The sequence below is a fragment of the Odontesthes bonariensis genome, chromosome 16 (genome assembly GCF_027942865.1).
Source record: "Odontesthes bonariensis isolate fOdoBon6 chromosome 16, fOdoBon6.hap1, whole genome shotgun sequence".
NCBI classification, from domain to species: Eukaryota; Metazoa; Chordata; class Actinopteri; order Atheriniformes; family Atherinopsidae; genus Odontesthes; species Odontesthes bonariensis.
Window position 1 is genome coordinate 21,529,396 of NC_134521.1, and position 23,132 is coordinate 21,552,527.

Genomic DNA, 23,132 nt, shown 5'->3' on the forward strand with positions numbered 1-23,132 from the left:
ATGAGGAGAAAATGTTGACCATCAATGCTTTCAGAAATCCACTGAATGCCACCCCTTGATATATTCTATACAGTACAAAAGACACCGAACTAAAATGGTGACTCACATGCTGAAAATGGGGGATTAGATTTTTATTGTTCATATCATCTGGTTGTTGTTCTTTGGATAGTATGATATCCAAATGAAAAAGAATATAAAACCTCTTTTATCACGTGGGTTTTATATATTAGGAAAGGATAAAAAAGAAAAAAAATCTGGTCCTTACCTGGACTTAAAATTCAGAAAGTGAGACCTCAAATGAATAATGACATGTGTAATATGTCATTTATTGTTGTTAATCTATCTTAAAACAAAGGAAACATAAAGAAGCAGTGTGTAAAAACTAAGTACACCATTTTTTGCATTCATTAAGAGGGTGAAGCAGCAGCCAGGTGCTGCTAATCACCTCACTGCTTTGTCAGTGGAGAATTCAGGAGTGTGTTAACACAATGCCAAGGAAGAAAGATATTAGCAGAGATCTTAGAGATGCAATTGTTGGTGCCTATCAATCTAAGGGCTATAAGGCCATTTCCAAAATAGTCCAGTGTGACTGCTGTCAGACCTCAAGTCTACTAACCAAACAATATAAATATAACATGGAATGATGCATTGATCAACGCAATACAGGCGCCATTGAGTAGAAACCAAAACAAATCTGGACAGTGCTGCCAATCAAGCGAAATCTAATTTGTGGAATTAGACTAATAAGCAAATCTAGGGGAGTTGTGGCAGCAGAAGCCTTATCTGTATGATGTATCCTGCTTATACCATGACCTCGCCAAGAAGGACGCAGCATTGAAAGACAAAGCTGAGGAATAGTAGCTTGCGGGTGAGCAGCAAACCAGTGAACATATCAACATACACTGTAGTAAACAGGGCAGTCAATACTCAGAAAATCTACTTTACATTGTTGTGACACTTGTAATCTCTGCTCCTCTTCAAATTCCCAGCATACAATAATTCAGCAGGTATTGTTATGTAATGTCTGAACAAATAAAACACGATGTCATAGGTAAGTTCATCAAAGGAGGAATGATGTGTTTGTACCTTTCATGTTCTTTGATTATCTGTGTTTGTGTCTGACCTGGTGTATATATCAGACACAATTATTTCCCTTATAGTTGATAGCAATGCCTAAGTGGACTTAATGAAAAGCCTTGACTAACTGCATTCAATTCAGTTTTGATGTAGGGAAGACAAGCAAGGGAGGTTGTCAGCAAGGCTTCGGCAAGGGCAGCACTTTGAGCAGCTCCTGCACTTACAGTTAGAAACTGGACAGAATCAAACAGTGACTGATTCCATCCTGACGAAGAGAGCCAAATGGTGAAAAAAGACAGACCGCTGGGCAAAGGAGAAAAGAGAGAATGAGGTACATATTAACTGTATTCTTTACATGCAATTATTTGTGTTTGGTTGCTTTTTAACGTGTGTTTGGTAGCAAAGCAACAGTCAAGAGATCAGCAGTTAGCTGTGCATTTGGGTCTCACTTTGTATGGTGAAAATCAGTTCACACTGGGGACTCATAACAGCCCTTTCACTCGGCACTTGGCTTAGATTTGAAGTCGAGGCTGAGGACACAATCCGGATAATTGCTACCAGCTACCCGAGGAAGTAAACGCAAATTGAGAGGCTGGCAGGTCATCCTTAAACTTGGTGGGACTGAGCTGGTGCTGTGGGGACAGGCAGACCTATTGAAATACAGCAGAAGCAAGTAAAATGGATGCCTTGAACCGACATGGGAGAGGAGCACATAAAGCAGTTTTTGTCCATGATAATATATGAAGATATTATTTGTGCTATTGTTGTTTGCTGAAGAGTATTATTAAAGGTAAACTCAACTATTATAGGAAATAGAATTACAGCATACTAATACCTAAATGGGTGTTAAGTGCATTGATTTGTCACAGGGTGCTTTCACATAGCACACAAAGGAGAACATAAGTTCATGGAGGGTTCATTTTGTGCAAATTCCTGTTAATCAATTATCTGTCAAAACTAAAAATAATGTTTCATGGTCACGTTTGACCAAGAAACATGTGTTTTGAAAGGATGTGTTTTGTCCCAAAATTACCCTGAGATGTTTTGAATACCCATAATTGACATTTCCTGGATTGATCTTTCCTTAAAGTCAAACCAAATATCCGATACATAAATAAATGCTGATTTGAGGCTCATAAGATTACTGTTTTAAGTTTAAACTTGAGGTACATTGGATTAAAAAGTTGCATGAGATTGTAGTCAATTAGCAAACAACTCAAGCATGAAGTCATGTTGGTGATATTTTTTGGCCTGATCTATTAGCTAACAGATGGCATATGCATATCAGTCAGAATGCATAATGTACTTAAGACTGCAGAACTTAAAATGCATAGTCACTTTGAAAAAAAAAAAGGAAAAAACTGAAAAGAACTATATGTGTTGACTGACGGAAGGAACAAATCAAAGAAAGACTCAAAGTCTTGTATTCCCCTTTAAAGGACGAGGTGATCAAAAAAAGTCCCACCTGCTAACCCCCCCCTTTCAGACATGGATCCAACCCTTACCTATTGCGGTGTAGAGGACCTGGTCACAACAACGCTGCCCAGATAGCTGAGATCAATCAAAAACAAAGCAGGTAAGACTCCAGGAGTCATTAAGAACCACCACACTGCCCCTAATTCATAATGATGGAGACATTGCAGTACATGAGAAGCGGACAGGCCCTGTGACACACTTTGCCCAACAACCTTTCCGTGGTAGTCAGACCTGAGGGTGACCTGGTGGTATTTAAAGGTGTGGGAAGATGAGGGTTACAGAAAGGGAAAAGGAAGTTGGGAAGGAAAAATCTGAGAAGTTGGAAGGTAAGGAGAATTGGTCATGCAATCAAGTTACTCAGGCTGAGGATGGGCCGCAGGGCCTGCCAAGATGAACTCTTCTTAAAGCATCCTTCTGCATGATAAAGGCACTTTCAAAGACTTGGAACTAGACATAACAATGAGTGTTTTGTTCTGGGGAATCAGCTGGATGAATATAATGGGATTCCTCCTGTTAAGTAAAAGCAGGGTAACGCATGATACAGATGGAAAAACAGGGATCCTTTGTGATGACTGAAAATTCCCAGGCTTTTAGGGGCTTGTGTCAAACAAATTACACACTGTTCTGGCCATGAAGTTTTTCATCTGGATGGACTATAGCCCTTAAAGGTCTGACATGAAATTTGTGAGCATTCTTGTTTACCAATCCAATTTATTATTTGTTGAGGGTAATTTGTACTTTTTGGTGTTTTCACTGGAACAAAATGCATTTTTCCACGTGACCAACTTGGAACAATGCTTCACAGATTCAGTTGGTCAATACTTCCAACTTTATGTCTGACATGAAAAGCAGCACTGACTAAACTGAAACTTCTTTGAAAAATTTTACAGCTAAAATTATCAACAAGGTGGGTTTGATTTAAACACTTAGTTTTCATGTTTCATGAAGGCATCAACTAAACTATTTCTCTAATAAGCCACAGAGATGATTTTTAAAACTGATGGATATTAGACAACACTTTGATAACAAAAATGTCAGAGCAACTTTACACATCAAAGCATTATGGGTTGGGGCAGATGGCACAAATGGCATCCCTCTCTGCATGCCTAGCAGACCTACCCTGAAGCTGACAACTGGGGTGGAGAGGGCTCAGATGGAAGGATCCCCTCCTCAGTCCTCCTCTGAGATGGCATCTGCCCAAATAAGTTGCTGCTTTCCATGGGAGGTGATGGGGACTGGGAAGCTGGGTAGCTGGTTGCAGAGGTGGCAAAAGCCATGTGGGAACGGTAGCTGGGGCTTGCTCTCCTGCTACCATGGCCTTGAGCAGGTGAGGAGGAGGGGGATGATCTCCTTGAAAAGCTGGCTGTGGATGGAGGGAGGAGGCTAATCTCAGACATCTCTGGGGGTATGGAAGGCTGGACTATGCTAGGACGTGGCCTGGGGCGTACTACAATCTCTGGGGAGCCCTCATGAGAGCCAAGCGGGCTTTGGGTAAGGGGAGATAGTCGGGAGGGCTGGAGAACCACTTGATGCATGCCAGGATCCATCCTACGAGTCTGCCTAGGACTAAAACGAGGGGTGGTTTCAAACCATCGTGTATCCAGGCTGCTGAATGTGCTAGGGACTACATGGGCCATTGGATCGGTGTAAGGCAAAACCTGCACACCGGTACTGTGGCCTGTGTGTCTTAGCTGCCCTAAGTGTGCCTCTTGCATAGCTAAATGCCTGGCTGGAGAGCCATGAGGCCTGGCCTTGCTGGGAGACTTCCTTGAGTGGCTCTTTGGAGCCTCTAGTGGCAGGACAGTTGGGTAGGTAGGCATTGGAAGGGGAGAGGGCTGGAAAGCACTGAGGGGAAGAACATGAGGTGGAGGAGGATAAGGAGGGTCGTGGCGGAGATGCAAAGGGTGGTGTGGTGGAAAAATGAACTGAGGCCCCTCCAGACTTGAAAAGGTGAAATCCAGTCCCTGCCAAATCTCTGGTGAACGAGAGGAAGGGGTGAGTGTCAGGGGAAGTGGAAAACTGGAGACAGCATACTGTGGAAAATCACCCTCTCCCATTTCTTCAGGAATCATAGTGTGAGCAAAAGGACCCTCAGCAAGGTATGGTGGGGAGGACATGACAGAACTGAGCGGGCTGGAATCAGGCAGGTAGAAAGGAGGCGGGGGATCATGATCTCCAGGGTGTCCTAAATAGCCATAGAAAGCCCTGTGGTGGAGAGAGCCTCGGATCTGCCCAGAGGCCTGGAGCCGACTGCTCTCCATGATGGTCATACCTTCGAAGGGCCTGTGGAAACGAGGACTGTAGGCTGGAGGCTGCAGGTAAGATTCCTGACTGGAGATGGGGGAAATCTGGTGAGGCCGAAGGGGGGCCATAACCGGTGGAAGAGGCCTGGGATCATCATTCTCTTCATCTGACTGCCGGAATTCTGGATAGAGGTCTGACTCCTCCACAAAAGGGAATCCCTCGATTCGCCGGGGTTTGACAGACATTTCTATATCGGTGGGATCTATGACAAATCTTCCATCTGGGCCTCGGCTGATGAGTTCAATAGGTGTTGTTGCTTCAGCTTCATGCTTGGAGATGTACTTCTTGCTTGTTATTGCTCTTTTGGTCTTTTTGTACAAGGATAATTCCTCCTTCTTTCCTGGACTTGGGGGTGGTTTTCTCCCATGCTGGTTGTGGCTATCTTCAGATGATTCTGATGGGGATGCCTTTGAACGAACACTCTCTGGGCTCACCTTTCCTGAAGATGACCTATGTAAAAGAAAATGGAAGAAGTGAATAATAAAAACTTAAAAAGAGTCAGGACATTGTGCACAGCAAAGTTCCACTGATGGTGCTGAAAACAACCAAAACACAGGAGAGATTGATGACGTTAAAGATGGCTGGTCTTGATTTTAGATTTAGGATTGTAAGTTCAATTTCAAAACACCAACCTGACAATTAATGATGAGAAATCAAAAGTGTCCTGCAAAATATGTTGCATGTTTATATTCAGTCTGTACAAGTGCAAATGTATAAATTAATTACTCACAGGAAATTAAGAAGCTTCCAGCCTCCTATTTCCCATTGATTTGAAACATTTGATTCGCCATTGTAGCTGCGGTCCAGAGGACAAAAACCCCATTATTTACATTATTGTCATACCACCGATGGGAAACTTGAGACAGTTTAATTGAAAAGAGACATCTAATATAGTGTAAATGCAAACGTTTGGTGACACAAGACAACCGTTTCTCACAAAGTAAGGGTGGTGCACAAAAGAAAGGTATATGACACAGTTAATTACATGCACAATTCTATTAAGAAAGACTTAGGAAAAAACTAACAACAACAACAAAGTGGCTCATAAGTACGTGCATGGAGCAACCTGCCTTGATTGCTCTTACACAAAGCAGTTTTTCATCATAGCAGTCACGTGACAGCAGGCTGGGGTACTTCTACTCTAATTTGATGAAATTTGAAGTATGTCACTGTATTAGCACAATTTGGTTTTAATTAAATAATCAAGTATAATAAAACAGATTTTAAAAAATTAAGGCTAATCTGATGCATCAAGAGAGAGTTTAGAGTTTGATTCAATTTGATTGATAGCGAACAAGTCAAAAATTGGATTCTGATTCAACAGTTACCAGCTGGTAACAAATATCATCATGTGGGAGGAGCAGTGAGAGGAGCTGACAGACAGAGAGAGATGACAAACTGTAATACACCCTATTAGATACTTAGAACAGCCTTAATTTTGGAAAGAAAATTAAGGCGTTCATGTATAATTTCCATAATTTCCAATCAGAGGCAATAAAATGGGTTAAGATGAGTTAACAGTCCTTATGGATCCAAATTGTTGGATATGGACATTTAAACTCAAGTTCACAGTGAGCAGATCTACCAGCTTTTTTGACAATACATACAAAAACACCACAAAAGACACCGATTTCAGTGCAAGATCATGAGGATGGCTCTCTTGCTATACCAGTTGAAATGGTAGGGATGGCAGGCATATAAATGAACCTGTGTGGGGTCAGTTTTGGAGTCAGGCTAAGAATAAACAACTTGCTTTGTGGCCAAAAAGTGAATACATGAGAGCCCATAAGAATATCACTGGAGGAAAGATCATTTTTTTGCCCCCTAAATTAAAGCAAACATGTGGTAACAGGGTTGAAAAAGTTTTCATTACCAGCAGGTAACGCTCAGTAGTATGACAGATAAGTGTGAGTGATTTGTGGAGAAATTAGAAGTCATGTTCAGAAAAGAAAGAATATTCCCAAACTTAACTTGATATAACACAGACTGGAGTATCAAAATCTGGCAAAACCAGTTTAAAGGTCAGATCGATCATGAAAGCTATTTGAGCCTTTAGCCTGTAGTCAATTTTGAGATGTACAGTCTTTCTTGTTGAGTTTCCGTCTGCATGACGTATGCGTCCTGGCCAGACCAAGGACTTTAAAATTTCAGTTATACAATCTACAGTACTGTGTATATAGTACATAACATGAAACTCCCATTTTTGTTTGAAAATATTATAAAATGTGGATTTATGAGGAGGAAATGAAACCACAATTTGCTTTGAAAACAGGGTAATATTTATTTAGCAACAAAAAAAGACACACACAGCCTATTGTTCACTGAATCACCAAGGCTTGTGCTCGTAATGACTTTCTGTTAAATGGAACGCTTAGTAGGCAAATGCATTTGAAAAAAAATACATCAACTGTGTGAAGCCACAAAAAGGTTATGTAATATGAATCATTAGTCTCTTGTAGACTGGACCATCAGTCACATTCATTAAAGTAATAAGGTACACATCAGTTTAATCATTTTGTTTAGACAACAGGGTTTAATTTCTGAAACTTGTTATGTTGTCTTAGGATGATGTTACCACCAGCAAAAGGAATAAATAATGCTGAGTCAATTCCAGTGGCTGTGTTGGGACAAAATGCAAAGTTAGGCAAGACAGCAATTACTGCCTTATTTACTGAGTAAAAGCGCAATGATAATAATTCATATTGTAGAAATATCTAGAGATTCTTGGAAATTACTCCATTATCACATTGTTACATAAAATCTTGTGTTTTCTATAAGCTTTTAAACTGCCATAAGCAGCAGTTGGCACAGATGTTGCAATTGCTACAAGTAAGGAATGTGAAATAACTTTCAATTAAAGAAACAAAAATGCCAGGCAGAGTGCAGATACAATGTGAGCGTGACAGCATTTGGCATGAGAGAGGCATAGTTGTGAGGATTGTCAATTTATAGGTGTCAATGAAAAAAAATAAGGGTTTCAGATCACTTGGAAGTGGACAGTGATTCAAAGGAGTTAGCAGGGACCTGGTCACATCCAGCTCAAACAACAGAAACAGTCACAGTACGCAAGCTGAAAGCAGTACATAGGGCGTGAAATAGTTGTGTTAAAAGAATAGTTCAATTCTGGGAAACACACTTATTTAACTGGAATGCGGAGACAACTGGTCTCACTCCTCGTTTTAACCTGGCATACATAATCTTACAGTCTGTGGCTACAGTCTACTTTAAGGGTCAAATTAATCTTACATCCATCCATTTTTACATTACATCTCCATCTGCTGTAGAGATTCAGAGTGACTATTACAAGCTCACTGCAGCTTTCCAAAATATCCGATTTTTACATCAGTTATTCTAAATGTTTGTTTTCAGACTTTTCAGTCAAACTGAAAGTATGCAAATAATGTAGCTGCCTGTGATGTCCACTTTGCCAAATGCCTCCTTGGTAATATTTACCTGAAGCAATGGTTTGTGTGAAGCTGATTTTCTGGACATTCAACAGCCAAATGCAAAGGTAGATTAACCTGTTGACTATTTCCTTGAAGGAAAGCTACCCACACAAAGTTGAAACATAGACTGTATAAATAAAGGAAATATAAAAATATGTCTCAAAAGACAAGCCAATGAGGAAATGCCTTAAAAAGAACCCCGATACTGATAATTAAAAAGAATCATATTCAAAATGGCTTTTTGCATAAGATTAGAAAAACTGGCATAGGTAAACACTTTTAATGATATGACAACAGCTTTTTTCATTTATGATTTCTGTTAATTTAATAATATTGGAACAATTTACTGTAATACTTCAATCATTTTCTTGTTGGGTTTAGGCGACGCCTCACTGTGTTGGATTAAAAAAAAAATCAAAACGACTTAGTTATAATGGGAAAACAGTCACGGTTGAGGCTAAAATATGTTTCGTCTCAATGATTCTGTCATTTCTAAAGTTTCAACTCCCACCCATTTCTTGTCCCTTCACTTATGCTCATTTCTTACAGTCTGCAGACAGACCTATGACAAGTAATGCTTCTTTCATTTGCAATCTCAGTGTTCAAAAAAACTGTTGTGAAAAAAAACATTGTAAATAAATCATTGCAAATAAAGTATTCATGAGATTTCATATCACTGCATTCTGTTAGCATTAACATTTTACACAGCGTGTCAACTTTTTTGGAATAGAGGTTGTGCATGACAGTGACTGATTGCACATCTCAGTCCTTCAAGTATCAATTATAAATTTAGCAATGCGCAACAATCCTATCCTCATTTTCACGTCATAAGCTGCCCCTGACACGTTGTTTCAATTAATCTCTCACCACTACCATACAGTTAATGCTCTACTGTATCTAGTTTACTAAAAGGATCTAACCCCCCCCCAAAAAAACGGATACCACTTTCTCTTAAGTACATCTAATCATCTACATGTTTAGACATCTACATCTTGGCAAAAAACACCTGTTAGCTTAGCATCAAGACCGGAGTTTAAAGTTAAAGTCTGCTTCAGGTCTCAGTAAAAGAGAAAATATGTGTGTTTCCCAATCTATTAAAACACTGCCAGTGCATACAGAGTATCAACCACTAGGTTGAATAATGAGGGTATACTCCTGAACACGTGAACAAGAAGTTAAGAAGGGTGATTAAGAACCTTCATCAATTACAAATGAAAGACCACAACCAGTATTGTTGTTGCTGCGACATTTGGTCAGAAACATGCAAACAGGTCAGGAGTTTGATGAGCTGAACCAAAGTGCAAAGGGGGCATATACAATGTGAAAGATCAGGGGGACAATGGCTGGCACACTCACTGAAGACTGGAAGGTCGTGGCTTGTACCTTGCGTCCAGCCCCTCCCAGTAGGGCTCAATGCTGGAAAAGAAACTTAGTGGACTCCTGTAGGAGGAGGGAAATCAGAAAGTAAGAAGTGGGGAGGACACGGAGGTTAACAGGAAGCCTGCAAATAAGAGGTATGCCTGAATAAGGAAAGGAATAAGAGAGGAAGCTTGGATCTGTTAAGTGGCTTGGGCGGGGGAGCATTAATGAGTCAATCAAATTGAATAAAAGCATGTAAACATTAAAAAGTATCAAAGTGGAGGAAGAAGGACCACTGTGAAACAATCCGCATTTATTAACATTAAAGGGAGCCATAATCGCACCTTCTCGGATGCCCAATCACGGTCTGTACGTTTTGAAAACTAAATCTCTTCATCTTGAGCTACTGCGTTAGCATGAGTTTTCATTTTACAAGGTAGTTGTGAAACCGATCATTTTTAAAACATTGTTGAGTACTGAACTATGGACTCTAGTTCTATTACTTGTCCCGTCATACATAAAGGTGTGAAGTCAAGTACAAGTCCAAATCAAATCTGCATATTTGGATCAAATCTACAGATGTGGAGCAAATTTAAATGGAATCAGATTAAATGTAAACAATTAGGTTAGATTTAGTGCAAATCAAATCTGAACATCTGTGACTAAAAGTCAGTTTAAGTCACAGATTTAGGCTTTTTTTTCGTGCTCTTTACATGCCTGACTGAATATCTAAAAGACACACCAGGCAGATGTTTCTTATTACTGACCAATCAAGAAGAAAGCCTCTGAGCCATCTGTGTCTGGAACTATAGCCATCTAGCTGCCTGCTTGTTTTCAGCTTATCATGTCAATGACTTGTATTTTCAGACTTGAAATGAACTATACTATAGGTCGTTTCTCGTACTATACCTTTTAGATTTGATTTGTAATAGTAGATTTGATCCATTCACCTTTTCAAACACGGTGACTCAACAGACGAAACATACGTACAAGTAAACAAAAATACCAACAAGTTACAAAATTTATGTCCCTATCTTTGGTCCAAAGATGTGTGGATGTGGATTTTTTTTGTAAAATGGAGGGAAAACTCTGTTTTTTTTTTTAGTTTTTTTTTTTAAATGTCTTTATATGTGTGTTCTTATCTTAAGAGGGAAATAAGTTAAACCAGTTAACTTTGACAATGTACACCAGTGAACTGAAAATCCTTCCAGGTGAAGGCCTCACAGCTCTCATCAAGTTTAATTTGATTTATACGTTTATTACCTTAGACCTTCATTTACCGAGCAGAATCTACCTTTCTTATCGTGGATCATTCAGCTTGTCCAACACAGCTGTGACAGTTTTTGACTATAAATGCAAATCGCTCCACCTGTGCTGTTTCCTGTCCTGACATTTCAAGATGTCTGCTGAAAAGAAAGATGGATTATGACAGCTGAGGTGGCACACTGGAACATTTTCACAATCTCAACAGGACAGAAGAATGAGATCAATTGAAACTGACATTTTTTCACAACCTCTGCAGCTTTTATCAGTGACATTTTCCACGAGCGCAATCAAACCTCAGATAGATGTCTGTTCTATTTCATCCTTACTGACCGCCAGAGCCGGTGCTTCAAGCACTGAATGATACATCTCGCGCATGCGCAGGTCGAGTGTTTATACCAACAAAGTCACTCGTGACCCCTGATGACCCCGGAGAGCCTATATCTTCTGGTGGCATCAGCAGATCTGTTCCTTTCATCTTCTCGCTCACAGGTATTACCACGAGATGAATTTTCAAACCATGCCGTTACTGCTTCATCGTTCGTTGCTAGTGGCCTCGCGACGTTCCGTCGGAGCTGCGAGCTGCTCGCCCTCAAGAGACCACAACAAACTCCGCCGAGAGGTCTGTAACTTTGTTTATTCCTCGGCTGATGAAGTGTACTGCCGGTCGTTACAAGTGTCGGCAGGGGGCGTGTTCGCTCCTTCTAAAAGAGCGGTGCTGTACAGCCGTAAGTAAGTCACAGGTTTTTCGTTTATAGTTATGCTAGCCAGCTGATGGACTTATTCCAGTTGACTAACTTATTCCAGCTGATGACCTTGTCCCAGCTGATGAACTTATTGCAGCTGATTAACTATTCCAGCTGATTAACTTATTCCAGCTGAGGATCTTATGGCAGCTGATGAACTTATTGCAGTTGATTAACTTATTCCAGTTGATGAATTTATTCCAGCTGATGAATTTATTGCAGCTGAGGATCTTATCCCAGCTGATGAATTTATTGCAGTTGATTAACTTATTCCAGTTGATGAATTTATTCCAGCTGATGAACTTATTGCACCTGATTAACTTATTCCAGCTGAGGATCTTATCCCAGCTGATGAACTTATTCCAGTTGATTAACTTATTCCAGCTGACTAACTTATTCCAGTTGATGATCTTATTCCAGCTGGTGAACTTATTCCAGCTGATGTAGTTATTCCAGCTGGTGATCTTATTCCAGCTGGTGAACTTATTCCAGCTGATGTACTTATTCCAGCTGATGAACTTATTCCAGCTGAGGATCTTATACCAGCTGATGAACTTATTGCAGTTGATTAACTTATTCCAGTTGATGAATTTATTCCAGCTGATGAACTTATTGTAGCTGAGGATCCTATCCCAGCTGATGAATTTATTGCAGTTGATTAACTTATTCCAGTTGATGAATTTATTCCAGCTGATGAACTTATTGCAGCTGATTAACTTATTCCAGCTGAGGATCTTATCCCAGCTGATGAACTTATTCCAGTTGATTAACTTATTCCAGCTGACTAACTTATTCCAGCTGATGATCTTATTCCAGCTGGTGAACTTATTCCAGCTGGTGATCTTATTCCAGCTGGTGATCTTATTCCAGCTGGTGAACTTATTCCAGCTGATGTACTTATTCCAGCTGATGTACTTATTCCAGCTGATGAACTTATTCCAGATGAGGATCTTATACCAGCTGATGAACTTATTGCAGTTGATTAACTTATTCCAGTTGATGAATTTATTCCAGCTGATGAACTTATTGTAGCTGAGGATCCTATCCCAGCTGATGAATTTATTGCAGTTGATTAACTTATTCCAGTTGATGAATTTATTCCAGCTGATGAATTTATTGCAGCTGATTAACTTATTCCAGCTGATTAACTTATTCCAGCTGATGAACTTATTCCAGCTGATTAACTTATTCCAGCTGATTAACTTATTCCAGCTGAGGATCTTATCCCAGCTGATTAACTTATTCCAGTTGATTAACTTATTCCAGCTGGTGATCTTATTCCAGCTGGTGAACTTATTCCAGCTGATGTACTTATTCCAGCTGATTAACTTATTCCAGTTGATGAACTTATTCCAACTGATTAACTTTCTAGCTGATTAACTTATTCCAGCTGGTGAACTTCCTTAAACTAAGGATTGCATACGTTGATGTTAAGCAACTTCTGTTTGCTGCACTACTGTTCTGGTTGGTTGTCGGTGAAGGCACCGTTTGCGGCTCCCTCTCCCAGCATCCATCTATAGATGATTAAATAAATAAACAATAGCCCCTCTCCTGGTGAAGGCAGCGTGTGCGTTCCTCGCTCCCAGCATCCATCTATAGATGATTAAATAAATAAACAATAGCCCCTCTCCTGGTGAAGGCAGCGTGTGCGCTCCCCGCTCCCAGCACAGGTGGCCTATAGTTGGTTGTCGGTGAATGCAGCGTTTGCTGCTCCCCTTTCCCAGCATCCATCTATCTATAAATAAATAAATACATATAAAAAAAACGTTTTTTTTTTTAATAATCTTCCCTTTCCTTGTGAAGGCAGAGTGTGCGCTCCCTGCTCCCAGCAGGCGGCCTATAGTTGTTTATCGGTGAAGGCAGCGTTTTCGCCCCTTCTCCCGATTTTAGCCAGCTGATTATTCAGCTTTGAATTGAGCTACCTGTGGTAGCGTCTAAGCTTGATTGCTTTAACTGGTGACGGTTGCGTCTCGCCCCCTTTCCAAATTTTAGCCAGCTGATTATTCAGTTTTGAATTGAGCTACCTGTGGTAGCGTCTAAGCTTGATTGCTTTAATTGGTGAAGGTAGCATCTCGCCCCCTCTCCCAATTTTAGCCAGCTGATTATTCTGTTTTGAATTGAGCTACCTGTGGTAGCATCTAAAATAATTGCTTTAACTGGTGACGGTTGCGTCTCGCCCCCTCTCCCAATTTTAGCCAGCTGATTACTCAGTTCTGAATTGAGCTACCTGTGGTAGCGTCTAAGTTTGATTGCTTTAATTGGTGAAGGTAGCATCTCGCCCCCTCTCCCAATTTTAGCCAGCTGATTATTCAGTTTTGAATTGAGCTACCTGCGGTAGCATCTGAGTTGCTTGCTTTAATTGGTGAAGGCAGCGTCTCGCCCCCTCTCCCAATTTTAGCCGACCACCTATTCAGTTTTAGATTGAGCTACCTGTGGTAGCATCTGGGTGTGATTGCTTTAATTGGTGACGGCAGCGTTTTCGCCCCCCTCTCCCGATTTTAGCCAACATCTCACTCTATGTTGCACTGAGCTTTAATTGGTGGCGGCAGCGTTTTTTCGCTCCCTCTCCCAGTTTTTGGTTTGTTGTCCTGTATTCTGGACGTAGCCGATACTGTGGATGGCTCCCACTGTTGTGTGGACTGTGGGACCGTGCTTCAGGCAGATGATGGCCCCCGTGCCCTGCCTGCCTTTGACATGATCACCTGGTGGGGACCCTATCAGAGAACTCCTGCATGAACTGTAGTGACATGCCCCGTGCCGTGTGGGTGTCTCGGCCGGCCAAATTGCGCCCCGAGGTGGGCAATGACCTTCCACCTTTGGGGAAGGTGACCCTCCCTAGGCGCTCGAAGCGCCGGAATGAGGCCACAGCCTCTGTGGCTCCTCCTAAGAAGACTCGAGTGGCAGCTATGCATGAGTCGGCTAAAGCAGGCTTGGATCGTATGCCTGCGTTTGAACCTGAGGTGGCCACTGAGGTGGTCACCAGATGAGGCTCTGCATCGTGATGTGCCACAAACTCTGGCCGCCGCCCCATCAAGGGCCATGGGGACAGACGACGAGGCCACCAGGCCTACCGTCGGATATTTTTTTCCCATCAGCAGCGCAGTTGTTGGGCTGGCCCCATCACAGCGCACGGTTTGTTTCTTGGGGTGACCCTCTATGCGGCCACCATGAAGGCCTGCCCGTCGCCACGGCGGGTGGATGACACCCCCCGCCGCCTCCTCCTGTTTCGGGAAGACAGTCATGACGGATGCCTCCCTCTAGGGGGTGGGGCGCCGGGTGGCAAAACCGGACAGCTCAGGGGCTGTGACCGGCGCGGGACCGCTTGCAGCACATCAACGCAGCTGGAGCTGCGGGCTGTGCACAGGGCACTGCAGGCTTTCCTCCCTTTCTTGAGAGGCCGGCGTGTACTTGTGCGGTCGGACAATGTTTCGACCGTCTCCCACATAAACCACCAAGGTGGCACCAGGTCTGCACTGCTGCTGCAGGCATCCCAGGACTTCCTGCTGTGGGCAGCACCACGCCTAGCCAGCCTGAGGGCAATATACTTGCCCGGGGAACGAAACCAGACGGCGGACTTGCTCTCCCGTTGCAAGCCTCCGCCAGGGGAGCGGCAGCCTCATCCGGTGGTGGTTCTCAGCATCTGGACCACCTTCGGCAGAGCAAATGTGGACCTCTTTGCCTCTGGCCAGAGGTTCTCCTCTATGCTTTCCCACCGATCCCTCTGGTTGTCCCAACACTACAGAGGGTCCTCCAGCAGGGCCACAGGCTGCTGTTGGTAGCCCCCTTTTGGCCAGGGAGGACGTGGTTCCCACTGCTGCACAGGCTCTGCAGCTGTTCCCCGTGGCGCCTCCCCGACAGGAGGGATCTCCTGTCTCAGTGGCAGGGTCGAATCTGGCATCCTGACCCTTCCCGCCTGCAGCCGTGGGTCTGGCCAGTGCAGGGCCCGACCCGCTGCTGACTGAATGCTCTGGCGATGTCTGCCATCCCATCCTAAACGCGAGGGCGCCTTCTACCCGGGCGCATTATGAACAGAGGTGGCGACTGTTCTCTACATGGTGCTTGGACAGGGGTGAGGACCCCGTGCACTGTCCTGTCCCTAAGATTATAGAGTTCCTCCAGTCACTCCTGGATGGCGGCCGGTCCCCGCTACCCTGAGGGTGTATGTGGCAGCCTCTCGGCATTCTCGAGTGGATAGCACCACGATGGGGAGCCACAGGTTGGTGTCCTTTTTCCTGAAAGGTGCGCGACAAGTGCGGGGAGTTGCATGCTCTGTCGGTGAGCGACTCCTGCATGAGGTGGAACTCGGATGGCTCGAGGATTTTCCCTATGGCCAAACTCCACCTTTCTCCCGAAGGTTCTGTCTTCATCGAACCTCAACAGACCTATCCACCTGGCACAGTTTGTTCCCCCGGAGGGGGAGGACAGGTTACAACTACTGTGCCCTGTGCGGGCTCTGAGAGCCTACGTGGCCGCGACTGCTGGTATCAGGCAGTCGGACCAGCTCTTCCTCTGCTATGGTGGCCCTCGGAGGGGCTGTGCGCTCTCTAAGCAGCGACTGTCCCGCTGGGTGGTGGACGCCATCACCCAGGCATGTAAAGGAAGTGGGCCCCCCGCCAGCTGGGGTGGGCTGCCACTCCACCAGATATAGGCTCTCCGGGGTCATCAGGGGTCACGAGTGACTTTGTTGGTATAAACACTCGACCTGCGCATGCGCGAGATGTATCATTCAGTGCTTGAAGCACCACCTTTGGCGGTCATCCAGGATTCATAGAACCGTAGTTACTTACGTAACTTTCGTTCTCTATGGTCAAACTCAAACAAAAGTGACTTGCATCCAAGATGTGTTCCTTAATGATGAAGTGACCTTTACAGGATCATTTATGGAGAGCATTTTGGTTTTCAGCAGTTGGCCAATTATTTTGTTGCTCTTTAAGCAAGAGCAATTTACTGTTTAATGGAAGCACAACTCTCATGTTCGAGATGCGCCTGTCTGTTTTGCCACATGAGAACCAAACCAAGACCTGCTAAAGTGATCTTCTGAAGAGTTGATACAACAAGATATGAATCAGGACATGTTTCTGTTGGCAGGTTTTTAAGCAAAGAAACCACGCTGTGTTGTGCCACCAGAGAATGGCGGTATAATCTCCTTTGCCAGCAATATACCTCAGGAGAAGTCCGAACTGAAAACAGACCTCGATGAGGAAGAAAGCAACAACTTTGAAGGAAATCCACAAGAGAGCTCATCTTCAGCAGTCCCTGTTATCTCTGGGAATGTCTGAGATGTTACATTAAGTTCACTGTTTGCCAGCACAGAGCCAAAACAGCTGGTGCGCCACATCATTTTAATCTTTGCCTCATCAAAAGCGAATTGCAAAATTGCGTCCATTCTCCCTAAAATGCATCATGTCTTCTTACAAACAGGCAAAACCCGCCTCAAGCAAGAGTATCACATTTTCTTTGCGCTGCAGTGGAATTCAAAATTCTTTTTCTTTTTCCCATTTTCTAAATGCGACTCCAAAATACCAATGGAAACCCAGCTATTGAAAGCCTTGCCACAACCTCACGTGGTTGTGACGTACTGTAAATGTTGTCCATGTGTTATTCTGCTCACTCTCACTTTACTTGTCTCACCGCGCTTCCACTGAACGCTCATCCAACCAGCAGAGGATTTTAGGATTGGGGTTGAAGCAGAAGGGCAACGTGCTGTAATGGAGGGGGACCAGCAGCAGGTCCAACAGCTTAATGTACACTCCACTTTTAGCTACCTAGTATACAATTATCCATTTGGGATTTTAATCCTCTTAGGCTACCGTTTAGGGTAAAATTTCTGATTATTCATAGCAATAATCATAGTAATGTTCCTGAATAACGTTGCCAGTACCAACGTTCAATTGTACATGTTTGGATCTTTGAAATGTGCACTGCAGTCGTGACTCATTATATGAGAAGTTACTTACGGAGTTTCCATGCTTTTTCTGCAGTGAGTTATGGAAAGAGGGGGGTCTGCAGAAAGGAAAAATGACAGAAAAGACCATTACTGATGAAAGCTTATTCTAATCAACAACAAAAACATCAGGCAGGTTAAATGCAGGCAAGGCAGGAGGAGGCCAATGAACTTTTCAGGTGAGTTTCACTTCCACAGGGGGAAAAAAAAAGTCTTTAGGTGTTTATTCAATGTCGTTTCGAGGAGACAACAGTGAAATTGCTGCTGCAGAGCTTTAGGAGAAAGTTGTAAATTGAGTGACAACAGTAAAAAGTATGCCAAAATAAGGCATGATGTCTTAGCTACTTTTGGCTCAATTCTAAAATTAAAAATGAAAGATTATATGACTCAGGAAGAGTCATACATATTAGGTTTTAATAATTAGTTTTTCTTTTTTCAGTAAAGCTGTGTGAAGTACTTAGCAGTCAACGTCTTACCTGCTGTAGACAGCAGTCAGAGCAATCTCAGTAACATGTCAAACTTAAATGACCTCGTAGGAATTCAAGTGACGGGAATTTTTACACCGTGTCACGTTTGCATCAGACAATCGTCTGAAAGGTCTAAAATGGTTTGTTTAGAATCAAATGAACATATTCTTTGCTTTCTCAGTCTTCAGCTGCACCAGAAATGTTCAGAAGTGTTGAAGTCAGTTGACTGCGGAGAAAGGTTCATGAGGGTTGGTACTCTAAGGTCTTTGTTCAAGTGGTTGTTGTAAAGCTGGCAGGCTTATTTGGGCTTGTTGTCTCACTGCAGTAAGAATCCTTCTCTAGAAAGATGAAAATCATAGGGTGGAACATTATTAAATATTCACTCTGCCACGTGTCACTACGAATGTGATATTTCGGGGTTAAATTCTTTTCATTTTTCTTATAAATCTCGAGTGTCTAGCCTGGTCCACAGGACAACTTGCTGCTGACACGACTGAATCCAGAATTTAGAGCATTCTGAATATGTGATGAAGTGGTTTCTCTCCCTTTAAGTGAACAATGTATAGAGATGATGATGTTGTACTCACAAAGGGTTTCAGAGTTTCATGCACTGCCCAAAGTATTCTGCAGGCTTTACTTAAACTAAAAGCTGCTGAGTGTGATCTGCTGCTGCTTCAATGGAAGGATACACAATGTTTTCTTCATTTTATAGATACTTTGTTTTTAAAGTTTCAGAATCCTCAGATTTTCCCATTTCTTCCATGTTTATGTGAAAATATGACATTTTCTGTTTCTTTTCTTTCCACTACTTTTAAAACCTTGATTTTTTGTCTTTAGCAAATAAACATTATAGAAACATATGTAATTACACATGTCGAATCCGAATATACAACAACAAGAACTTTAAGTGGTGTGAATTAAACTCGGAGTTATCTCGTGACCTCACTGAGGGAATTCATAGAGTGGTGTCCTAATAGCTGCTGCAGCACATTCTCAGAGTTCAATAGTTATTGTCTCTGACTTTTTTGTCATTATTTTAGTGATTGTGTAGAGCATGCAGAACTCACCTCTTTTCCTCTTGAGTTTCTTCCGGCGCTGCTTGTTGACAAAGCAGGCAGCCATTGTACTGAAGAGCACAGCTGCTGCCAGGAAGCAGATGGTGGCCACGATGCCAGCAACCACAGGCCGTGTCAATCCACGCTCCTCCACCAGCTCTGGAGGAGGGAAGAAGTCTGCAGAGCGAGAGTCCAAGGTAAGGGTTAAGAAGTCTCACTGCGACAGCAAAATGATGGTTGGTGTTGGGGACAGAAAAGGACGCAAAGTGGTGGCCAAAAGTACAGATTGACAGGTGAGCGTTTGTTTAACGATCAGAAAGACGTTTCGTGTGTCAAATTTGTCGTTTCACACTTCTCAGGATGAATGCTTATGCCAACATTTATTCACCCGCTCCCAAAATGAGGGCTCATATTTGCTGCGAGATTACCTCTCAAATGTGACTTCCCTGGAAAAGAACAGACTGTACGCTGCAAGAACACCCCGTGCTCTGATTATATTAAACGATTAGAGTTTGCAGACTGAATCACAACTTCCTATTATCTTTGCAGTCATTTCCTCATTTCCCTGATGCTTTTTTTCCACACTCACACACAAAAAATAGAACTGTTGTTTTGTATGCTTCAGCATTCATAAAGGATTCATAAAAATTGTAAATGTACAGGTCATACATAAAACAAATTACCTGTTTTTTTATCTCTTTATTACTAATTATGAAAAGCTTCAGAAATGTTTGTGTGTTTCAATATAATCCTGAGCGGTCTAAAACAATCTGTTGTTACGAATTTAAACTGTTGAACTTTAATCTGATCTGCATTGAGTCAAAAGTGTGTAATGTGGCTGGCAACTGTCAACGTAGCCTAGGTTATACTGAGCAGTAATTCAGAATTCTTTCCATATTTTCTGATGATTTGACATAAATGAAAAACTAACATGGAAAACCAGTCAGTGCATCAGAGAGGCCAATACTTCTGCTGTCCTCAGATACTGATGCAGGAGTTTGTTTGTGACCTACATGCTAATGAAAGTCTCAGCTAGCAGCAGGGGGTACAATGTATCAGCTTCTGTTATGATCTTATTGAAGTGTTGTTTGCGCTGCAGTGAAGCACGATTAAAGTTAAAAGCAAACTGCAACATGAACGAAGCACTACTCAGTCACAGTCTGTCGTCTTTAAAAGGATGGGGTACACCCTAATGATACTCAACAGGATGCTCACAGAAAGAAGGGCAAATGAAAACAAAATCAACAGAGAAAAGCATAGAAATGAGCCTTTGATCAGCAACGCTACCCAGCTTTACCAGAGGGGGGCAGCGAAGCGCCTCCAGAGATCCAAACATTCTGGGAAAATCTCTCTAAACGCTCCCAACAGCTGCTTTTACCAAACGACATGTACTCACTGACCTCTGCAGGAGAGCGACATCCCATTTTGAGATGCTTATTTTCAGAATCAAAACACACTTTCAGAACAGCAGCCAAAAAGAAAAGGCAGGTTTTAATTGATCTTTCCCCCCCCTAATTTTAGCATAAAGCATTCCCAATACAGTCAGTGGGAACTGAGCAGAATGATGATGTCATACTTTTCAGAATGCTACTGAGGAGTGTGAATATAAATTGAGCTTAAATTTGATAGTGCTGAGAGAGCAAAATGCAAAGTTGGAGTTGCTGCGTGTGCAATACTTCTACAGTAGACCCCCTGTTCAGCTCAGGAACGCTAAGATAGCCTGAGGTCAGACATGCTGGTTGCTGCCAGAGGTTGTCAGGATGAATCCCAGCTTAGCTCTGGATGAAAAGCCCTGAGATGATCATAAGGTGTTCCTCCTTGTCTTGGCCTGTAATTAATTTTACCTGCATACATAATATGATACATAATAGTATTCAGAAACATGAAATTCTAGTGCATTGCATGATGTAAAGCTCACCTGTGCTGGACACTCCCACTGCATTACTAGGGTCGCTGATCATGTCATCCATGACGGCCATGACGCGAAACTCATACCATGCCTCCTGGGAGAACAATAACAGAAAAATTAACATTTTGAAATAAACATCACAGTTTTGTCTAAAGGCTTAAAACAGCTGCAAACAGACCAAACTCTGGTAGAAGACAGGTGTGTGTTCTGTTGTATCTTGGACTAAAAACATCTGATCTCAATGTCTGGTCACAATGTTCCAATCTGGTGAGTTTAGACCCAGATACAACAGAATACACACCTTACCGACTCTTCTGTACAGCACTTTGGTCCACTGTGGCTATCTTAAAGTGCTTTATAAATAAAGATGGATTGGATTGGATTCAAGAACACGGTTAGTTTCCAGCCTTGAACAGCGTTGGGATTCTGACATCAACATTTTGGTGAAAATGTATCATTCTTACATGAATGGCCCAACAGAACCAAATGGTCACGATCGACAAACCGACAGACATAACAATATTAGAACAGATTGAGGACTTAAACCTGGACATAGGTCGACAACCAAACCGAGCCTCCTTCGTGGTCAAATGACCTCAATCCTGAAGTGAGAAATTTGCAGCAGAAAAGTTACACAATCTAGGTGTAACGTGTGTTATGTGTGAGAGAAAAGAGAGAAACAAGTATGTGTGGGTGTTCGCGTGCAGTGCAAGGAGAGATAAAAGCATTTTTTTTGTGGAGCTGAAAGTGGTAGTCAGATTAAAGAAAGACATTCAGACACGTCACTGCAGTCGAATTAGCCGACAGAAACAGGATTTGAGAAGCTGAAAAGAAAAGCATTGTGTCAAAGTCCATAAATCAGTGAAGATTTATCGACGTTCTTTTGCTGTAGTGCAGGGTGGCTCGAGGAAATTTATTGCATTAAAAAAAAAAAAAAAAAGGAAGCTGTATTCCAAATGTAATTATATTTGATTGAATTTCATGTTTCCATTTGCTGTTTTGTGTGTTCAGCTGAAGACCTAACATAAATAAAAAAACGTGATGAAGAATAGGCGATATGATAATATATAATATAATATCATAACATGCGATAAAAACATGTGTGCCCTTCGCTTAAGATTCATCATATCACCAAAAGTAAAATCAAGAAACAGCAGGACATCTAATGACTCAACAGTGAAACCCACCGAGTCGGAAAGTCAGTATAGTCAGCTTGTGCACACCTGCATTGTCACTATGACAACCAAAGAGGATTTGACTGCTGGAAACTGCTATTTAAAGGCACAATTTATAAAACATCTTGAAACTAAATATACATTTATTCTTCAGCAGCTGCTTTATTTCTGGCATGATGACATCTGAGACGAGTTTGAGGCCATCCATCTATCCATCCATCCATCCACCAAGAGGTTAAGAATTCATTTTGTTGTGTTATACATTGCAAACTTTTGCTAATTGACATGAAAGCTGGGAGCAGAGGGATTATTTATTTCTTTGTCAGAATTGCCATCATTTATTTTCTCTGTGTTCTTTCATTTTCATAAATTGAGAAACTAATAAAGCAGTACAAATGGGATTTGGAAAATAGGACCAAACTAAATTTTGTCATTAACATTCAACAACTGGCTTCAGATAATGACTCAGATCAGTTTTTTTTGTTTGTTTTTTGTTGTTTTTTGTTGGTTTAATGATGCAAAAAGGATTATTTATTTATGCAAGGATTATTTATGCAAATTACATCTCTTATTTGTTTTACATCTAATAAAAATATGTTAGAGCTCAGGAGACAATGTTTCTGTTGGAGATACTTCGGAAATTTAATACCACTAAAACCACTTGTGGTGGGGCAAGCATCATAAAACCCTCTAAATAAACCTGAAACTAAAAAAATAATAATATTAACTAAGACCTTTGAGTTAAAATAAAAGAAAGCTACCTTTTCACATTAGCCTTTGTAGTCATCTGAACAGCAGATTAATTCAAGCAATCAGGTGGTTGTTCATCTGCTGGGGTAATGCTCTAAAGTACTTTCTTATGTTGGATTTTGTTTCAGAAACCTTTACATCTGTGGAAACTAGTGCAGTTC

General features: G+C 42.0%; 1 protein-coding gene across 5 annotated transcripts in view; it reads right to left on the reverse strand.

Annotated features, from left to right (window-relative positions):
- igsf9bb (immunoglobulin superfamily, member 9Bb) overlaps nt 1-23,132 on the reverse strand; it is a 129,110-nt gene that overhangs the window by 12,903 nt on the left and 93,075 nt on the right. For 2 of the 5 annotated variants that reach the window (XM_075486580.1, XM_075486579.1), the window contains exons 15-19: nt 21,056-21,140; nt 19,150-19,314; nt 17,629-17,674; nt 9,660-9,743; nt 3,673-5,307 (exon numbers count right to left, since the gene is read on the reverse strand). In XM_075486580.1, coding sequence (XP_075342695.1) covers nt 3,673-5,307; nt 9,660-9,743; nt 17,629-17,674; nt 19,150-19,314; nt 21,056-21,140 — 2,015 coding nt within the window. Of the gene's footprint in view, nt 1-2,582; nt 2,629-3,672; nt 5,308-9,659; nt 9,744-17,628; nt 17,675-19,149; nt 19,315-21,055; nt 21,141-23,132 lie in introns of all 5 variants that reach the window. The other 3 variants (XM_075486582.1, XM_075486581.1, XM_075486583.1) reach the window with 2 other exon arrangements.